Source organism: Bactrocera oleae, chromosome 4 (genome assembly GCF_042242935.1).
Source record: "Bactrocera oleae isolate idBacOlea1 chromosome 4, idBacOlea1, whole genome shotgun sequence".
In the NCBI taxonomy this organism is placed as follows: domain Eukaryota; kingdom Metazoa; phylum Arthropoda; class Insecta; order Diptera; family Tephritidae; genus Bactrocera; species Bactrocera oleae.
The window spans coordinates 53479318-53500602 of NC_091538.1; the positions used below are offsets into that span (position 1 = coordinate 53479318).

The following is a 21285-nucleotide window of genomic DNA, read 5'->3' on the forward strand; positions in this document are numbered from 1 at the left end:
TAAAAGAAGCTGAAATCTTCAATCATCAAAAAAACTATTATGATACCGTTAATAACTTTTAACGGGGAGATTTATGAAAAAATTATAAGAGACCACTTAAGGAAGAGAATTTCCTAAAAATATTAGAGGCCAGATAAATCTTACATAGTAGATACTTGTACTAAGATATGAATTTTTCTTTTCAATAAAAAAATTAAAAATAGGAAATTGAGAAGCCTAGGGCCTTCCTTTTAATATTAAGGGGGGTTTAAAACCTTCCTACAGTTGTTGACTACACTAGAATTATACTTTGGCGTTGACAAAACCAGCAAAGATGCCTGGCTATACGTTTATAAGGTTAATTTTTGTATCCTCCCGTAGTTATTCAATAGAACTCCATAGGTCTCTATGCTGGTTATTCCTTTATTCTTATTGCAGAAAATGCTGCTACTTTTCGAATACTAAACGCATCAGTTGGACGTGACTTAATAGCTATGGGGCCTGCACAGGCCATACACATGCATTGGTTTAAGGCCCCAGTTTCTGCAAAGTATTCTTTTGCAGCTGCAATAAGCATTATTTATTCGTTTTTCAATGTTAATTTTTCAGTTCAGTTTGTTATTGAATTCAACCCCGAGGTATTTTGCTGTAGGGTACTGTGTAATTGTTGTATCACTGTGTGAAGGAAGATGAAATTGAAGTATTTTGTGGAAAGAAATATCCCTTACATCTGCATATGCTAGATCTTTCACTCCTCCTCCATTCAGTTGAAGTAATATAACATTTCGCGTTACCACCCATAAAGGCGGAGCAAGAAGACCCCCTTGAGTAGTGCCTCTGTTTACGTAGCTTGCTTGTGGCGCTGAGCCATTTGATTTTAAACACATTTTGTTCATAAGCATCAATCGTATCTAGCTGGAAACCATGTGACTAAGAATCAATAATTGTGCATTTTTCTATATTATTAAAGGCTCCCTTTATGTCAAGAAAGGCAGCCATGGAAACGTTTCAATTTCCTTTATCGCTTCGTGTACCACAGTTTCAGTTGATCGAGCGATTTTTTATGCATGCATGCTTTACATTCGATAAGGCATCCGTCAGGATTAATCTTATGTGTGTACCCTTAAGCTTTTCTAGAACCTTCAGCATGAAGGAGGTAAGGCTTATAGTTCTAAGGTTTTTTGCGTTATCGTGTGTTCTTCTGCCCGACTTTAGAAGGACTACCACTTTGACTCTTTTCCAACTACTTGGGATGTAGTATACATAATTGGATGTTGACCTTATAGATCTCTTCAATCCTTAGAAGCATCGGTCCCTTAAGCTTCTATAACATTGTCCAATCTGGACCCGCCGCTTTTAATAACAAGAAGCTGTTAATAACAACTTAATGATAATGAGAAAACTATAAATTTATTGCATCTGATCGTAGTTAGAAGTTCTGCCCTCACGAGAACCCCCACCAATATCCTAAATGAGTAACACTAGTTAGTATAAATAGCAGTAAGATCTATGTAACAAGTTAGTTTTAAGAATATCATTAAAGAGTACACATTTCGGTGCAGCTCAAAAGTATATTTCTTTCGACTCATATCGTGTAAACGATATTAACTCGAGCGCAATTAGCGGTAAATCCGCCATTTTGATATAAGCATATAGTCCATGAATATGGGGGTGAGTACCTCATATCGACAGGCTCTTAATAAGAAGTCTTGATCTAAGCGATAAACAAAACATTTATATACGTACATATTTTGAAGGTTTGATTTTTAAAGGTTATTTTGGTACACACCGATGTGGTGGTTTTTCGCACGTGCGTCACAGTGCATGCAACTGCAACGCAAATGCGAACCATCTGTTTGAACAGCTGCTATGGTGTGCTCGATTCGCAGCTCTCTAACGCTTGAAGACTGCTATTATTTCTCAACATTCTTTCATAGTCATATTTGTTTTTGTTTTCGCTTTTCTCTTCTTAGATAATAATAGCAACTGATTCATCAAATATTTGGCTCAGCCAATTGCCGCATAAAATCATCGTCAACGCTTTCATTGTCATGTAATTATTTCTTTTATTCAGCATTTTTCAAGCTGTCAACTGTAATTTGTGTTGGCCTATTGCATGCCACGGCAAATCAAGCGTACACTCACCAAGATTGCCAGCCAATGCAAATCTAATGCACCGATTAACAACACTGCCACAGCAACATGACTCACACGCACATACATTCATACATTTGTTTGTGTGTGTGTGTCTGTGCATTTGCTGCATAAATTTCTAACAACCAGTAAATTGCGAACAATATGCCTCACCACTTAGCACCTAAGCCACATCGATGATATCAAGCAGGCACCACCTTACCCTTTGCCCCCACACGCCAGTCGTGCCAGTGCCAGTGCCAACGAGCCTCAACGGCGGCAATTGAATTGCAAAGTGCAAAAGAGCAGCGACATTGACGGCCCGTTTCTTCTTCATATGCTCCTCGCTTGTGATAGTTTCTTTATGTCGTAATTGCCGCCTTTCTCTGCCGCTACCTCAGCCTCAGTCGCTGTTGCTGCTAGCGCTCGCCTTTTCGTCGCGTGTTGTTGTCGTATGCAGCTATGCGTAATTTCTGTTGCTGCTTTTAGCTTTCAATTGGCGCTTTCTTAGCGTTTAACTTGTAGTAGTTGTTTTTATTGTTGTTGCTGTTGTTGTTTTAGCTGCTTTATTCATTTATTCCGCGTGCTTGTGATTTTTATGCTAATTTGTGGCGCGCGTAATAAACCATAGTAAATTACAATTACGAATAAGCGCACTCACACACACACACATATGCACTTACTAACACATATATATATGTATAAATGTGTGTATGTATGTGTAATGCGAAAATAAATTGATTAGCAAGCCAGGCCTCAATTTGTGGTCGTCTGCTGGCTTCTATGCATTTATCTATGTGTATGTGAATATTTGTATATGTGTGTGTGTGTGTGTGTGTGTGGCTTTCGGTACAAAGTTCATTGATTTCCCGCCTTTAACTAAGTAGTTTAATTTGCAATCAGTTAGCTGAGGTTATTTCTTTTATGCAAATGCGTCAGTTACTCATTGCTGGCACATTTAATCGAATTACTCAACTAGAAGCCCACAAACACACATACATACGCGTTTATATTATATTTTCCACGCTGTTAAATTTGCACCAAAGAAATTATCATAATAAGTGCTAAATTAATTAAAAAAATTATGATATGAAGCTCGACACGCAAAGTTCATTTATCTTTGGCCGTTAGTTAGTTGTTGTTATTGTAATTGGTGTAAACAGTCATTATACCGTAAACAATAATATTGTTAAAGTGACAACATTTGATGATCTTAAGTTCATAAACTGAAAATAACGGCTGCATCAAAGCTATAACATCCTTCACAGGTGCATTTCTTTTAGCAACTAGATATAAAGGGTGTTTTTTTAGACATATGGTTTTCAAGAAGAAACAAAACGCAGATAATTTAATGTTATGGCCAGGAATTTAGCTTTATTATGAAAATAAGAGTTTGCAGTTATGTTTCAAAAATAATTTCGTGTAAGTGACCTGAGAAGAGCTCGAATAAATTCCAGCCGAGAGGCCCTATTTCTACCACTTTTTGCAGCAATTGGAACCGTATGTCAACATTAACGCGCCGAATGTTTTCTTGGAAGGCATTTATCGTCTCGGGTTTATCCGCGTAGACAAGCAACTTCTCATAAATCCACAAAAAATTAGTCAAGCGGTGTTAAATCGGTCGATTTTGAAGGTCACGAAAGAGGCCCATACTTTTTGACGACGTAGCCTCGTCTCAACAATGACTTGTGCATTATCATCACTCCAAATGCGACAATTTTGTTTATTGATTACGCATTCAACCGTATATCGACCCTGAAAACGCTTCTGATAAAATTCACTAGAGGCTGCTTAAGGGTTTACATGAGTTTCGTTAAGCACAAAACACCCTATTTAAAATTTTTTTTTTTTCATGGGGAATACCTCACATAAAAGTGGCATTCTAAGGTTCATACAAAGAGTTCCCCAAGAAGCTGCTATAGCATATAGTTGACATCCCAACTGAACGATCATAACCAATTGCTTGTATGGACAACTTTTTTATTTTAAGAGACACTTTTTATAAATTTGGCATGGGTTATTTTCCAAGACAGTGATGCAATCTCCGAAGAAATTGTTCAGATCGGATTACTTTAGCATATAGTTGTCATACAAACAAAACGATCGGAATCTGCTGCTTGTGTGGAAAACTTTTTCATTTAACGAGATATATTTACCAAATTTGGCATGGAACTGATCTTTCGTATTTGCGGAGGGTTTTATAGCTTCGGTGAAATCGAAATTAACGTTTTTGCTTGTTTACTTCTTGAATTAATCCATAAAAAATATATTTCTGTATCTTGCTCAAACCTTAATAAAACGAAAATGATATAATATTAGTAAGATAAAACATCAAGCCCTATCTCTACTACTCAAAATATCAATCTTACTAAAAAATATGATTTTTTGTTCTAAACAAATTATTTTAGTATTTCCATTTTAAATATTTGGGACCGATATTTTAAAAAAACATCAAAAAAGCTCAACTACATTCTTGAGACACCTGTTAAGGCTTAAATCAACTTCAATTAGAAAACCCTTAACAACCAACAGTTAATGATAACTGTGAGTACAGGCATGTGACACATTAAACTCAAGCATTTCGAAACAACTGCCTCACATCTCAATAGTCGAAATAAGTGGATTGAGGCAATAAACTAGTAACCTCATAACAAACAACACATTAACGCGTAAAATAACAAAAACAAACAGCAACTTGTAACTGCAACAATATAAACAAAGCGAGTGCTAAGCCATTATTGCCACAACAACCAGCTAACTGTTTCTGGCTGCCAGCTCACGAAAGGTCCGCTCCACGGTTAGCACTTTTTACGAGCGTAAACACGTCTATTGACAGAAGTATAAGCGCTAAGCTAACAATCACGAGCAGCTGCAAGTCAAAGAGGCTGAAGGTTTTACCGGAAAATTGTAAAATAAAGCATCAAAAAACAACACAAATATGCAAAGTAAATAGTAAACAGTTATTTTTTAATATTTCCAATAGTTTTTTTTCCAACTAAATGCCCACTTACTGTCGACTTGTAAGCGAACACGGCGCTGCAAAAGTCAAATAACAGCGGTTGGTAACACTCACATGTGTGTAAATAAGTGTTGTGGCATGTAGCAAGTTACCGTTTTGGGTGCAAAAAAGATATTTAACTTGAATAAGCCACAAGCTTATAGACAAATATTGCTATGTACGAGGTTTGTCGCTGAAGTCATCGAAGGTTTGCATCTCCGACCTAGTTACAGTGCCGGAAAAACTCTTCTTCTCCAAGCTGATTCAATATTTCTCAGCACTTAGGTCCTTAAAAAATGTCATAAATATCTAAAATAAGAAAAAGGTCCCACTGTTTTGACCAATGATTACCAGAGTTATTAATTTTAACTAAAACGCTAAGAAATGGGTAATTCGTCCTCTAAAATGTCAATTTTCAGATTCTCAAGCCTTTCTAAAATAATATCAAAACTTGATAGCATGCTTAAATAAAACTAAATTAGAAGATAGGTCGATTTTCGGGTATTCAGACGATCACTGAAACAATGCAATAGCTAATTTTCTGACTTTTGAGAAATGTCAATTCAAAAGATAGTCTCTCAAATTTATGGGAATGTGGAAATAATATTTTTTTTCTGGTCTTGCTTCCAACCTCATTGGCGTTGGTTCCTAGTGAATACAAATTAGATATCATCATTCTTATATTAAATGACCTAAAGTTATAAGTTAATTTTATGATATGAGGATACCGCGTATCATTGGAGAATGATCGGAGCTTTCAAACTTATATATACTAGTTTTTTATGATTTGAACCCCACAATGTGCGAATACGTCTCTCATGTAATCATAATCCATCAACTCTCGACGATTTGAATCGATCGTAAAGGGAGTTTCGTCAACATTTCTCCATTCCGTTTGCTTTTTTTTTTTTTGTATACTTAAAAATAACCGATACATATTACTTAGAGATGGTGGACAATTTCTTAGATTATTTAAAACAACACAATGCTAAAAACTCATCCATATTTTCACCTATCTGATTATTAAAAAAAAACTCATAGTTCTGTGGTGGAATCTCTGTATTCAATGTAGAAAAAATTCCTCTTTTTCGGCGGTCTCAAAATGTAAAAAAATATATAGTGGAATTACTAAAGACTTCCTCGACGAATTTTTTAATTTTCTGCTCCAAAAACATATTTCGTCAAAAATCCCTTATGTACATATAAAATTACCCTCGTAAAAGTATATTTTTCATGTCCAAGCTGCACTTATCCCCAAATACATGCATTGTATGGTGATTATTTGAGTGTTTGGACAATTGCTCGCTTTTGATTTGCGATTTCCAAGTAGAAAAAATGCAAAGCAGCCAGCCAAAAATCAATAAACAGGACTTGGTCGCACAGCAGTTAAAATATTTGCTTTCTAGTTGTTGTTGTTGTTGTTATTGCAAAACAAAATCACAGTCGTAGTGGCGAACAAACCAATATAGTATATAACTATATACACACTCTTGCACGCATTGAGTTACGAATCTCAAATTGGCACACTCACGTGACGGACGGTCCGGCACACGAGAATTGCGGATACAAAACAAAAAAAATATTCAAAATTGTTGCAGCTTGTGGCAGCCTCTATGCGATGTAAGTGTATGCCATTTAAGCCTTCATTGCTGCCAACAACTGCTCGCTGGTGATGGTTGTTGTCAGCAACAACGCGTTGTCTGCATACCATTGGCAGTCACTGTTGGTTGAGTACAGCTGTGCAGTTAACTCGTAAATTCAATTAACAATTACCAAACTTCACCTCGATTGTGATTTAATTAACTCGTTGTTTTATAAAGTTAAATTGCTGTTGTAGTTGTACATAGTTTACGTTACTTTGACTCTGTGGTTTTAACATTTGCCTTTTGAGACTTTACGAGTTGAGCTTTCTGTTCACGGTTCAAGGAATTTTACCATACTCTCAGTGAACTCGGTGGTTAAGGGTGATATGTAAATAGTAAAGGGTTTGATTATACGAATTGCAATAATTGTTAAACTAATTTAGTTTTAATAGTGGTATGAACGTACTAAGCCTAAGATATATACTATATATGGAGTCGACTATACTCATATATCCATCAAATAATAAATAAATTTATGTTAGAAAAATATAGTATGAGCCCGATATTGGGTGTTCCATTTCATCAAAGTACGTACATATATATTTATACAAATACAAAAACTGTATACTCATTTGGTAACAAAGAGAGTACGCCTAGAAGTTTGTATTTTCTGGATTTGCGAGAGCATAAAAAGACAATTCTAAACCTCAATGGAACACAATTTTCAGCAGCGATTCGCAGATGAAAATCGGTCCATTAGGTTTTTTGCCTTCAAGCGTGTGTTTGTTGTATAATGTTTAGCTTTTGAGTAATCGAAACAGTGGTTACATGATGGTCGGACTCAACATTTTGGACAATTGTTCTTCCAGAGTGTGGTGATTCTTTTACATTAAAATTACCGGAGCGAAATCGACGAAAAAAAACCACTCGTCTAAAAAATCATCCGCTGTATTGGGTCAATGGACTCATGGCTTCGTTCTCCGAAGCAGATTGAGAAACTTGATATTGAGTGTATATACATGAAAAGTTAGAACTGTTCGGCTCTACAATTATTGTGTTGACTGTTAGAAAATCTTCAATGGGTTTGCCACCCTTGTTAAATATCTAAGTAAATAAATATATAAATGTAATAATATGGTTTGTTACCCATGAACTTTTCACAAGCAGATTTTTATTCGCTAAATTTTATTTTTGAAATTATTTATTGAATATAACTAAATTGCAAATAAGTCTTTGAAGCAACTAGCTAAGGTATTTAAAAGGCTCATTAAAGAATAACTCAAATGAAAGTTGGCCCTTTAATTGTGCCCTTTTAGTGTTTACTAACAATTACGAAAGAAAAGCACTTCAAAAGACTCACACGCTGAATTTTCACTTTCACCTCAGACAATTTATTGTTGTTTGGTTGATGAAATACATTTGCATAGCTGCTCCGAAATCGTGAGAAGATTAGAAACAGAAAGTTTAAGTGCACACGAGTACTTATCTCAATACATAAATTAAATTGTGAATGAAATAAAAAAGCGAACTGGTCCAAATGGAGATACTTATGGGTCAATTGGGAGTAGTACTGCTCCCAATGAGTGTAGTATAGAGTATTTGTGGGATTTTAGCTTTCTATAACTGTTTTAAATTACACAAAAATTAAAAAAAATGCAATCGAAGTAGATATGCCTTTGTAGAGTCATCACTCAACGCCTTAGAGTCACGCTTGGACCACTTGAGAACTGATTTTGGAACTAGATACTAAGGTAATATCTATTTACATGTATGAACGTACATATATATCACACATGTATACTTATGTATATACAACATTGTTTTTGCCTCTCAAAAACAAAGCGCCGCACTTTTCATTCATAAAAAATGTTTAAGCGTTTTTTCTTGCCAATGGATTTAAGTAAAGACAACTATTTATACATATAGCAACCCACATATGTTATGTTTGTATAATTTTTGTTGTTTTTCCATTACTTTTCATTTATCTTGCCATCTTTGCGATAATTGCGTTGGCGATCCAGTCTTCATAAATCCGAAGAAAAATCGAAACGCTAAAAAACAACAAAAAAAAAGTAGTAAAACAAAAGCACATTTACAAATACAAATAAATTATTGACTTTACGACTTGTTTTGATTTTCGTTTTTTTTCAGTTTTTTTGTTTCTTAAAAAAACCAACAAATAAAGTTACAAAACCAACACTAAAATTGACTGACAGACAGACAGTCTGAGAATACTACATACAGACAAGCGGATGAACGCACAATCATGCATAAATGCGTACATACATACGACACACACAAACATATACATACATATATAAATATATATGTACTGCTTGCCAGTTTTTGTTCGCTAACCAGCTATTTGGCTGTCGCACCACAAACCACCGCTTCCACTGCATCGATGTCTCTTGCCACACTATGTTGCATTCACCAGCTTATTTGCTATGTATATGGCCACACGAGTACAAGAAAAGAAACAAAAGTACATTTGTATGTCAATAAGTTAGCCGCAAGCAGGCTCAGCAATGCAATGCCAGAACAGCCAACTTCATTCATTCGTGGCTTCGAAGCCAAGCCAGACTTAATGGCTGCTTGACTGACTGCAGTGTGGCTGTCGCTTTGGCACATATGGGACTAGAATGTGAGCTTAACATGTACATTATATATATATTTATACAACGACTTGTAGTTTACTTGAACATATTGATTTACGCATACACTGTGGTTGAAAATAAAAGCAACCAAAAAAAAAATAATTACTCAGAGCTTAAAGTTTCTGGAAGGATAGTGCTTAAATCTCTATTATAATTCTAAAAACAACAATTCAAAACATTTCCATCAGCTGGCAAACAGAGGTGGCTGAAGGTTCTTAGCAATGACGGTCTGTTCGTCTATATATATATATATATATGTATATGGAAACTAGGACCTCATTTTTTGAGATAACGCATAGAAATTTTGCAGATATCCTTTTCATCACAAGATGCTGCTCCTTTGTCGGAACCGACGATATCGGACTACAATAGCATAAAGCTACCATAATAACTGATAGATCAAACTCAAATTCTTGTATGGAAAACTTTCTTCTTTGGCAACATAACTTTACAACATTTAACATAAATTATTTTCCAAAGCAACGCTACAATTTTCGAAGAAATTTTTAAGATCGATTTACTATAGCATATAACTGTCATACAAACTAGTCGCTCAAATGCAAGTCTTTGTATAGAAAACTTTTTTATTTAATAAATTATCTTCTCGAAATTTGGCATGAATTATAGCCCAAGGCAACTATGCAATCTCCGCAGAAATTGTTCAGATAGGACCACTATAACATATAGCTGTCATACAAACAAAACGATCAAAATCATGTCTTTGTATGGAAAAGTTTTTTATTTGACATTATATCTTCACGAAATTTGGTATAGATTATTGTCTAAAGAGCAACAGTACAAACTCCAAAAATCATTAAAATTTGACCACTATAGCATATACATATGTATGTAGCTGCCATTCAAGCGGACCGATCAAACTCAAGATAAACACCATTTAGGGTATTATACCTACGCTGCAGCTGAAGTTAGCGGTATTTCTTGTTTTTTCTCTAATCTATAAATATGCTTTATGCGATTCCTAAAATATTTCTAATTCAGTGGATACTACCTGTAAATATTACTCATACGCCCTGCCTAACAAGGATGTTAATTATAAAAAAATTTGAGAAGTTTGAAAAAAGCAAAAAATACCACTTTTACTATAAATTGAGTTTATTAAATTTATTTACTTAAATATATTGCTTTATTACTATATATTTTACTTGTTTATTCAGGTTTTAATAACTTTAGTCAACCTTTTTTTTATATATTTATATTTATTTTTCTTTTTCTCAAACGTGAATTTAATATTAACAATAAAATTCATTTATTATTAAACAAACATCTTAAATTTTTTTTTTAATTTTGTATAATTTTTTGTTTTTTTAAATCATATAATAATTCAAAAATAATTCAATCGTTAAATAAAATAACCCTCACTTTTTCAATATAAGATACAATTTACAATTTACTGTTAACTTTAAATGACATTAGAAGCGAAAAAAAATTAATTTTGTAAAATTTTGTGAAATTTTTTTTTTTTTAAATTTTAATTTTAATTACTGTTTTTAAATTATTTTTAAATTTTTTTTCAGTATTCCAAAATAAATTTAATTGTAAAATTAAAAATTCTTTACTTTTTCCATATAAAATGGAATTTTATTAGTTCCTAGTAAACACACCTCTCACCACCACTGTAATCAGCGATGCCATATTAATATACATATATGTTAGTACACATGTCACTATTTATAGACACTATTGGCCCGACTACTTGTCTAAGTAAACGAAAAGCAACAGATAGTTGCAGTCACCAACCACATTGCAAATGCGAGCCTCATACTTACTATTGTTGTTACTGTATGCATATATACATTTTATTTGTTGTTGTATTTATATACATATACCTATACATTTTATTGCTGCCTTCATCTTTCAGCGCATAATTCAACATTTCACCAAAAAGCTTATGAATGAAATTTTTCACTTCGCATAAAATCGATTGACAGACGAAAACAGGGAAAACAAGTTTCGGTTTTGTTGTTTCGAAAAAATGACGAAAAAGTAAAGCGTTAATCGCTAAAGAATACAACAACAGCAAAATAAATCAAAATGAGGCAATACACGCGCAGCTGAGCGACTGTAGGCGATGAACGTTGTTGTTAGAATTGACAAAGAAAAAGCAAAAGCAAAAGCAAAAACAAAAAATAAAATAACTTACCAACTTTCTTATGGTGTGGATTACGAGTATATACAGACTGTATTACAATACATACAGGCATACAAAATATAAATCACCATTTTAAGATGTTTGTTGCTGTAAATATCAGCAGAACTAACAATTTCTTGTTTAATTCTATCTTTAGTATTGCGACATCCATATTTGGCACTCCCAACTGTTTTGCATATTTAATTTCATTCTGTACAGATTTGATTAGGCAAAGATAAATTTAGAATATACCCTTTCATCTAGCGATTGGCTATTAATTTTTGGTCATCAGCATTAGCTCATTCGCGATTTGTATGTTTCTTAGTTTTTGCTTTGAATTTCAAGGACAACTTCATTATATCGTCTATTGTTTTACGAAATATTGAAAGATTGTTGTCCGACTTCTTTTATAAATTTTCTGAAATCTACAAAAAAAATTGGCCATTAAGTGAGTAATAAAAATGTACAAAAAATAGAATGTCTGCGTATAAATTTTTGTGTCTTGAATCGATTCAAAACTTAATCACAATCAGATAATATTTTAGTTTTGAAAATGGAAAAGACAACTTCCTTATGTAACCCTTACTATTTCAGAAATCGAATTGCACAAACAAAAACCTCAATTTACGTGATTTTTCATTGGCGCGGAGTAGCTAAAGAAGAGACACAGTGATCTTTTTCACGGATGGACCGAAGCTCAAAGGATAGGTTGGAGGAGAGAGGTCTTCTGTCGGTAACTCTCAATCAACTCTGGTTTCAGGCTGCCAGACCAATTCTCCGAAGTGCGACTTCTTTTAGGGAAGTATGTATCCACTCCGATAGCAGAGCTCTTATACAGGCCTTGAACTCGCTGACAGTGAGCTCAAAGATGCTTCATTCCTTGACACACAAGCACTAGCGTCAAGCTACTTTCATATGAAAACAGCGGAATCGTCGGAAATTGTGAAGCCGATAAGCTTGCACAAAAGGGCACCCTTACCCAAAAGCAGAGATTTCCCTGGGCATCACAACGGATATGCGTCTCTAGCTGTCCCTGTGAGATTATTCGTGGTCTCACGAAAAATCAGCCTATTTATCTGACCTAACTGAAAATGGTATGACAAACGAGGTCGAATTATCTCAATACTTCATTTGTCAGGTAAAAATTTCTAAAATCTAAGATGGTAGCTAATTGAATATTTAAAGTATTGAAAAAAGCCGTTTAGTTGCAGCCAGCAATGACCTTACTTTGTCTATTCGCTATAAAGCACCTACAGAGATCACATTCATATGCAGTATCATTAGTCGATTGGAGAAAGATTTTCAAGCAAATGTCACCAATCTGTAATGAGCACCCGAATTCATGGTTATACGTTGCACAAAAATGTAGACCAGAAAACCATATTGCAACATTAAATGTTGCTCTCTTGCTAGAGATTAGAAACAATTTTCAAGTTGTCCCAAATTTGTCAAGGCTGCAAACACCATATTGCCTCGACTCTTATCGCTCTACAACAACACTAACAACATTTATATACTTGACTACACCAATTAACCCATTTACCTTTTTCTTTTGACAATAACAAATAATCGATAATTTGTTAATCCACACATGTACCGCTATGTGTATGTGTCTTTGGCTTCAAGAACAGCTGCAATTGTTCTCAATGCACTTCAAATTCGAGCTTATCGGCTTATGTGCAACGAAACGTTTAAATACGTACTTAAGAGCAGGCATATACATATATATGTACATATGTATGTAAGTATATACTGGTGTAATTATGTATGTATATACATACATACTTATGTAAATATGCAGACACTATAATGAAATTAGAAACACTTAAAAAAGTGTGTCTAGTAAGCAGTTGTTTGCTGAGATAATCGCTGGACGATTAATGCCACAAAAGTAGAGCAAGCAAGCTTTAGCTTTATGATTAAAATTTTAGGTGAATTATTTACATAAACATACAGATGTATGTACATATACGTACAATATATTTTTACTATCATATGCAAACAAAATTTATTATGCCACTTAAGATAAATATCACGATCACAATATCTTTTTTTTAATAAGAATTAGTTATAAACAGGTTAAATTAAGTAAACAAATAACGCTATATCTGAAATTTTAAATACACATAAGTCACCCTCTCTCTGCGCTATGTTTGTTATTTCTACTCACTTGTCGAAAAATTATGTATCCAGCTCAATTAAATATAACAGAGCATTAACAAACCTGATTCCATCTTTATTCTATTATATTATATCAGCCTAAGCGTTTTTAAGATTCGCCACACTGCAATGTGTGACTATTCAGCGACAGTTATGCATATGTTCATACATTTACGATATGAGAAGTTATAGCTTAGTTTCCGCTAACCAAAACGAAACATTTCTGACCTAGACAACCGTAGATACTTTTATTATTTGCTACCATTGATTCCCCAAATGTAGAAAATGGCGAAACGAACAAGCGAATGACAATTAAACTGGTATAATGAAGTAGAAATGTAACAGCAAGGTATTTTACCACTTTGCTAAGGTAACCCCAAACGTGCTCTCTTGTATTGAAACACACTCAACTAGATACCTGTCTCACCTCTTTCACATATTTTAACGAGTGAGTAAAGTAGTGGTTAATCAAAAAAGACTATTCAATACCTATCATACTAATTCACCACTGAAAATATTTAAAAAAAAATAATTTTTAATTATTTTCTTCTCTTATTTCTTCCAGAACGCTAGATATAAAAGAAGAAGATGACGATAAAGACGACATACAGGCATTTTCTCCACCAACGAATTACATAACGATATCTCAAGGAAAAATTCAGCTAGTACACCAACAACACTCGCAGGAAAGTGATATTTCCGATGCGCAAAATCGAAAAGATCGGGTAAGTCTATATACAAAAACAGAAAAAGTTATAAAGTTGTGTACTAATCTTTAGCCATGTTGAAACTAACAATTAAATTTTAAAAAAATAAGAAAGTGCATTGATAAGGACTCGTTAATATTTATACACTTTTACTGATTTGAATTTATTTTGTCATTAACTTTTTGTTGCTTAAAGTTATTCTATTTAAAAAGAATATTACTGATTGCATTCTAAAAGTAATTAATTAGATAAATATTCAAAATCTACTTTCCATAATGTCTTTGTTTTTTTTTGTTATATGAACAAATATTTCGGGTACATAGTGTTTTAAGATCATATTAATATCTGATGAGAGGTTAGTCCAACCACTTTCGACTTTTGATCCAAATCACTCAAAACTATCGACAGGCTAATGGAGTTTTTCTGAAAAAATTTAAATAATTTTGGATTTCTATTTAGTCGAAGACTCGCTAATCATTATATTATTAGCTGCGAGGGCTTGAGATTCATGTGCCTAATAATTTCAACTAATATATGACATCCATATATTACCATATTGAACCCTCGGTATACTTCATTTTTGTGGAAGTCTAAGTTCCCCTCTCTGAAAATTACAATTTCAGCACGAAATACAAGCATTTGAAAACCTCAAGAGAGATACTCATTTTCTTCTGACAATATGGACCCCCGAACTGTAAGGAGATGACTTAGTGTTCCTTATATCTTCCTTCCAGACAAATTTCCTTCCGTAGCCATAAAGTTCAGATTCACTTATTATACCCTGAACCAAGTATGTTAAGTTTGCCTGGATGTTTGTAATACCCAAAACGAAATGTCAGAGAGAGTGTATATAGAAATGATCAGCGTGGCGAGCTAAGTCGATTTAGACATGACCGTCCGTCTGTATATATACGAACTAGTCCCTCAGTTTTTAAGATATCGATCTGAAATTTTTACACGTACTTTTCTCACCAACAAGATGCTCATTTGTCGGAATGGAAAATTTTCCTAAATTTTTTTTTTCAGTGGACTTTCAAAATCTCAAGTTTTTGGGATCGAATTTAAAAGTAGGCTTGAACAAATCCGTTCATTCTTTATACGGAACGTTCGTTATTATCTAAACTAATCCTTTCTTTTGCTTTCGTTTCACAATTTTAATTTAATTATTTTCTCTGAAGAATGCTACAGTCACAATAACCTAACTAACAGGAATTTCTAAACATATTATATATTATATAATTACTTTATTAAAAAAAAATTTTAAATATTTTCTAAATTAAATTCCTAATTTTTAATTGTCAAACCAGAGCTTATCAATGCGTTTGTTTGATCACAAATAAATACATATTTAAATATTTTTGTACTTGTATCATGACGAGTAGTGCTTTTGTAGTGTGTATAAATTATGGTTTGGGTAAATTATGGTAATTAATTATTGTAATTGCATTTAATAGTGGTAATTGTAGCTAATAACATGGAATAGGTGTTACCACATATTTATGTACATTTGTATATATTTACATGTTTATTTTCAGCTTTTTAAAATTCCAAATGCAAATATTTTCTAATTATAGCTCAAAGTAATTACCCGCTTAATTGTTAAAGCTGTTTTAATTTAAATCAACACAATTCATATGTTCCAAGGTGTCGGTTGCTGTTTTAAAAATAACTCACTTAATGTCTGCAATTACACTGTACTACATAAAAAAGTGGTCACGTTGGCAAGTGTCGTTTGGAAAAATATTTGTGGAGTATTCGGTATTGATTAAAAAAAAATTTTTTTTTCAATTATACTAAACTTTAAAGAATTTGTGATTTGATATACATAATATGTCAGCTTTTTCAATCTTAATAGTTATTGATTGTATTGTCATTGGTTGAAGGAAGGAAAATTTAGTTATGATGAATATAATTATTCTGATATCGCTTTAAAAATTTTAGAAAAATTTACGCCAAAAATTTTTCGTTCAAGGATGTCACTGACTGCTAAAAACATTTGTGAAGGCACTCAATCGCTGGCATTAAGAGTTATAAATATACTAGCAAATACATACAGTTTTCACCTCATCCACCTTCATCTTTAGTCTCATTGCTTCTGTTGTCTCTACTTTTTATACTAATTATCTTGAACATGGATGAAGAATAGTAAATATGGCACTTCAACCTAATAGCTCCGTAAGTTTTCCTGTAAACTTTGTAGGCAGCCAGAAAGAAGTAAATCCAGTATATCCTCCTTATATGGTATGAATATAAGAACATAAATTTTTATCTTATAAATGAAGTCATTATTTTCCATAACATATTCGAAATTTGTAGTAAGAAAACTATACGATTGGAGATAATCAAAATAGTTTAATAATCACATTGTGACAAATAAAATTTTTCCTATATTTCCTGGCCTAAAACTCTACAGGTATTTTAAATATTTATTATGAATTAAAATGATGTTTCCAAATTACAGGTAATATCTACCAACCAATGTTTACTGAACTGATTCGACAAAGATTTGTACAGCGTTTTCCTTGAAAAACTTCCTAGATTGTTTCACTCACATCAACTTTGGTGGCTCTCGGTATGCTCATTATACAAAATTGGACATTATTGACAGAAATTTCAGTAGATATTACCCTGCAAGCCACCTATCAATATTAATTATCCATTCAGGGGTTTCTGTTAAAGTTTTTATGAGTTTCTTAAGACCCAATTGACAATTCTAACCAAAACTCTTGTGAAGCATGCGATCGTTCATCCCTTTCTTAAGTAAAGGCATTATGAGTTGCACTGTGTTAGTATGCGTTAGTGTGTATATGTGTTAGTTTCCGCGCTAATTCTTTATTGTAAGTAGTGTCAAAGATTTTTTACTAACTTATCTATTCGAACTCATATGGTACTTGCTTAACGGAAGTTCAAGCGTTAAAAATGTAGCCCATTCGCTCTCAAATCTACTAAGCTTCTGTCGGCACTCAGCAACTTCTCTTACCTGCCTTTCTAAAACTTCGTTCCTTCTCAAGATTAAGAGGAACCTATGGATCAGACTAAAAGGATGAGTTTTGAGTTGGATTTTCGAAAAAAAGTGTACAGTTGTTTGAATATATTCTTTCGAAATTCGAAACTATATATATAGGTTGTTGTAAAGTTAAATAGTCCAAATAGTTTCCATACAAGAACTTGATTAATAGTGGTCTGATCTAAACAATTCATTCGAAGATTGTAGCGTTGCCTTGGACTATAATCCATGCCAAGTTTTGTGAAGATACCTTGCTGAATAAAGAAGTATTTTTATAGAAGAATTTGATTTCTATCGATCAGTTTATAATAGTCGATATCGACAGTTCCTACAAATGAGCAGCTTCTTCGGGGGAAAAGGCGTGATCAAAATTGCAGATTCAGATCTCAAAAACTGAAAGACTAGTTCGCGTATACACATACATGCAAACGGGCGAATAGACGGCCATCGCTAATCAACACACAGCTCGGATGTTACAAACATCGTAGCAAACTTATAAATTTTGAGGCTGTGGCACTAGTAGTTACTAAACTACTAAAAATCATTGCGTTTCGCATTTATTGTGCTGTAAAATTTTAATGTGTATGTATGTATGCGTTTATGTCTTTTTAATCGCCTCTACAATCTCTTCACTTTTCGGCGCTCAAGCGAAGAGTGTCACTTACATTATAAGCATATATAACCCCCGAGTCATTAGTTAACCTTCAATAATTTGAAGATTGTGTAGAACAAAACTGGGTTAATTACACATTTATTTACTCGAAATAATGAGTGACTTGCTCTACCGCATTAAATAACGAATTAAGCATTTAGAAAAGCGACTAACTGGAAGACACACATACTTACAGGTCTATCTTAACCCTTCAACTCATGTCTAACGGTAAAAATACGCTTCTTAGAGTCTACATATGAACAACAGCAATTTCATGCAAAGAAGAATAAATATAAGATATGCATAGAAAACGGGGCGTATATATGTAGAGTGTGGAATTAAAAATTTAAAAAAGTGCCAGAAAAGTCATAAAAAGTGCAGAAGAAAAGTATAATCTCAATTGCAACCGGCATTTGAGGCACCAGCAGTCAACGAGCAGCAACAACAACCATATATACAAGTATAATAACCAAGCACTGTAATTATAACGAGGCGAAATTTTATGTTTCGTGGGCATGACATGCAACTTGGGGCAAGAACACCTGTGTTGCATTTCGAGAATACACAAACATACAAAAATATATATATACACGCTTACTAACCCATACACCTTTATGTCTACACATGTTATACATTTTTATGTGTAATTCTTGGCTCATAATTCCATAGACATATATACAAATCTTCATATATATATATATAGTTATGTATTTGGACCTCTTGCAGTGTCTCGCATGCTGTTTGATGTCAGTTTGCCGATAAAAACTCGAATGCCTAATACATCATAGTCACAATCGCTTACAATGTGCTCCTACATGCCGGCTTGCTGTCTTGCCTCACATGCGTTATGCCTTAACTGTTCATTCAAATAATAAATATTTAAAAAAAAAAACAATCATATTCTTCAAAAGAATTATATGCATGTGAACTTTTGAACTTGAGCAACGCTGCTTGATAATCACTCAAAATATTCTTTTATTTTGTTCAAAAAGCAATTAACTGGTAATATAGTGTTTTTGTATTGAACGTACAGCCTTCATTCTTTTTATGATAAGCGTATGAAAAAATATGACAAATCTGAAAAATCTTTGGTTATACATTTCATACGATTTGTCGTGGTATTACCCACATCTTCGGTGGTGATGACTTTTAACCATTGTTGTATGTTCTCTGATATTACTCTTTAAATTAGAGTGGTCGAATTATAATATACATTTAGACTCCAAACTTCTACGAGCAGTACTCAGCACTTAAACTGATTGTTCTGAAAACGGCCTATCATATGTGTGTATCTCAAAAAGTGTTCTTCAAATGGGTTTAGTCAAAAAAAATCTATTTGAGTTATAACCTCAACAAATTTGAAATCCCGCACTTGTCTTTAATTCTTAAAATTAATATTAGTCAGTCCTGAATCCCAAAGATTGTTCTATGACTCAATAATAGTTGGTTTTATGAAAGCCAAAGTACCTGAACCATGCGCGCATTTCACATTATTCTGCACATTTTATACATAAAATCTTAAACAAAATTTATCGGTAATCAGATTATAATATTTTCGCTTACTGTAAGCCGATTATTCAATCCACTAAAATGTCGCGAATTGATTCAAAGTCTAAGTTCGGACTAAAGAGAAGTTGATCATTGTCATTAAGTCCGCATTTTATTTACACATTTGAACCATTATAAAATATTGGACATATCGGGATCCCAACTTTCAGGCCTGATTAGACGTCTAACCATATGCTTCAGGATTCATCATTTAGTAACAGGTTTCTTGCATTTTCTAGTATTTGATTATATATATAGGACATTACCGCAGGAATTAGTCGGACAGAGTTAAAGTATTTGAATAATAATTATATGTATGTGTGTATGAGATTATATCTCGTCAGCGGGGAAATTTTGTTATCATATATCTTAAATTGTCGCTATATGAGATTTTACCACTACGAAAACTGAAAAATCTTTGACCGAACAAGGTAGGTAGGTAAGTAGTGGATGTCTAACGACGCAAATAGGCCTTAGGAGGGCCATTGTGAAACCAGCGAGAGAAAAATTCTCTTACTCTATTATGTCCTCTCTGAAACACCCTGTGCTCTTTATGAAGTTCAACAATTCAAAAAGTATTATATGCTCGAACGATCAAAGAACGTTTTTAGTGAAAATATGCCTATAATATTAGACAGTTCGATATTCTGAAGCTTCGAGGTCTTCAAAATAGACGTTTGTTTCTATCTTGACCTCCTCATATGAATGAAATCTTAAGCTAGCAATATTATCGGATCCAAATAGGGTTTCAACGCGACAAAGTCAGCCCTTTCATGTTGAGATCTGGGTCGATTTCGGTGTCGTAGAACCGGATGTCATTCAATTTTTATATCCCGAAGGGGGTATATTAAGTTTACCATGATGATAGTAACACTCAAAATGTAAACGTCGGAGACCCTACGCATATAAAGTACATATATTATATACCTTAGTGATTAGATTGACGAACTGAGTCGATTTAGCCATAACCGTTTGTCTATCTGTCTGTATATACGCCAACTAATCTCTCTCTCTCAATTTTTGAGATTTCGATCTGAAATTTTTGCACACGTTTTTTTCTCATCAAGAAGATAATGATTTGTTGGAACTGCCGATATCGGGCAGCTATAGAACATAGCAAACGATGAAACTCAAGTCCTTGTATGGATAACTTTTTTAGTCGACAAGGTATCTTCACCAATTTTGGCAAAGAGCATTATATGAGACATTGCTAATCTCTCTAAGCATATTGCCAACTAAAAAATCTAAATTCTTTCGAACGATAACAGATTGAGCAATACTTCTCCTATATACATACATACATACATATAAACATGTATACATATTGCAAAATATCTCAACTGATATGTGGAGTGTTAAAGCGTCAAATGCCATTAATTAAATATTTGAACAAAAATGTGAAAATTAATAAATGGATTTCAGAATATGCAGCTAAGATACCACATTGCATTCATGCATACTTATTGGCTTTTCACACAGAATACGCCGATTAGCAACCAAGCTCATAGAGAAACACACATCTATATATATTATATATTGATGTCTCTGTGTGTGTTGCCAGTGCAGTGCAATTACAGCAGAGCTCACCTGAAACGCGTTAACTGCTCGTATTTAGCAATCAAAAGCAAACAACTGACGCGCATACGCAACAACAACAACACACTAGCAAAACAACTGCATTTGCAGGTAACGACTTAACAAGACCACTGACA

At 33.5% G+C, this 21285-nt stretch overlaps 1 protein-coding gene across 2 annotated transcripts in view; it reads left to right on the forward strand.

Annotated features, from left to right (window-relative positions):
- LOC106621310 (uro-adherence factor A) overlaps nucleotides 1-21285 on the forward strand; it is a 135085-nt gene that overhangs the window by 61950 nt on the left and 51850 nt on the right. For both annotated transcript variants that reach the window (XM_036363233.2, XM_036363234.2), the window contains exon 3: nucleotides 14225-14384. In XM_036363233.2, the coding sequence (XP_036219126.2) occupies nucleotides 14225-14384 (160 nt within the window). The remainder of the gene's footprint in view (nucleotides 1-14224; nucleotides 14385-21285) is intronic.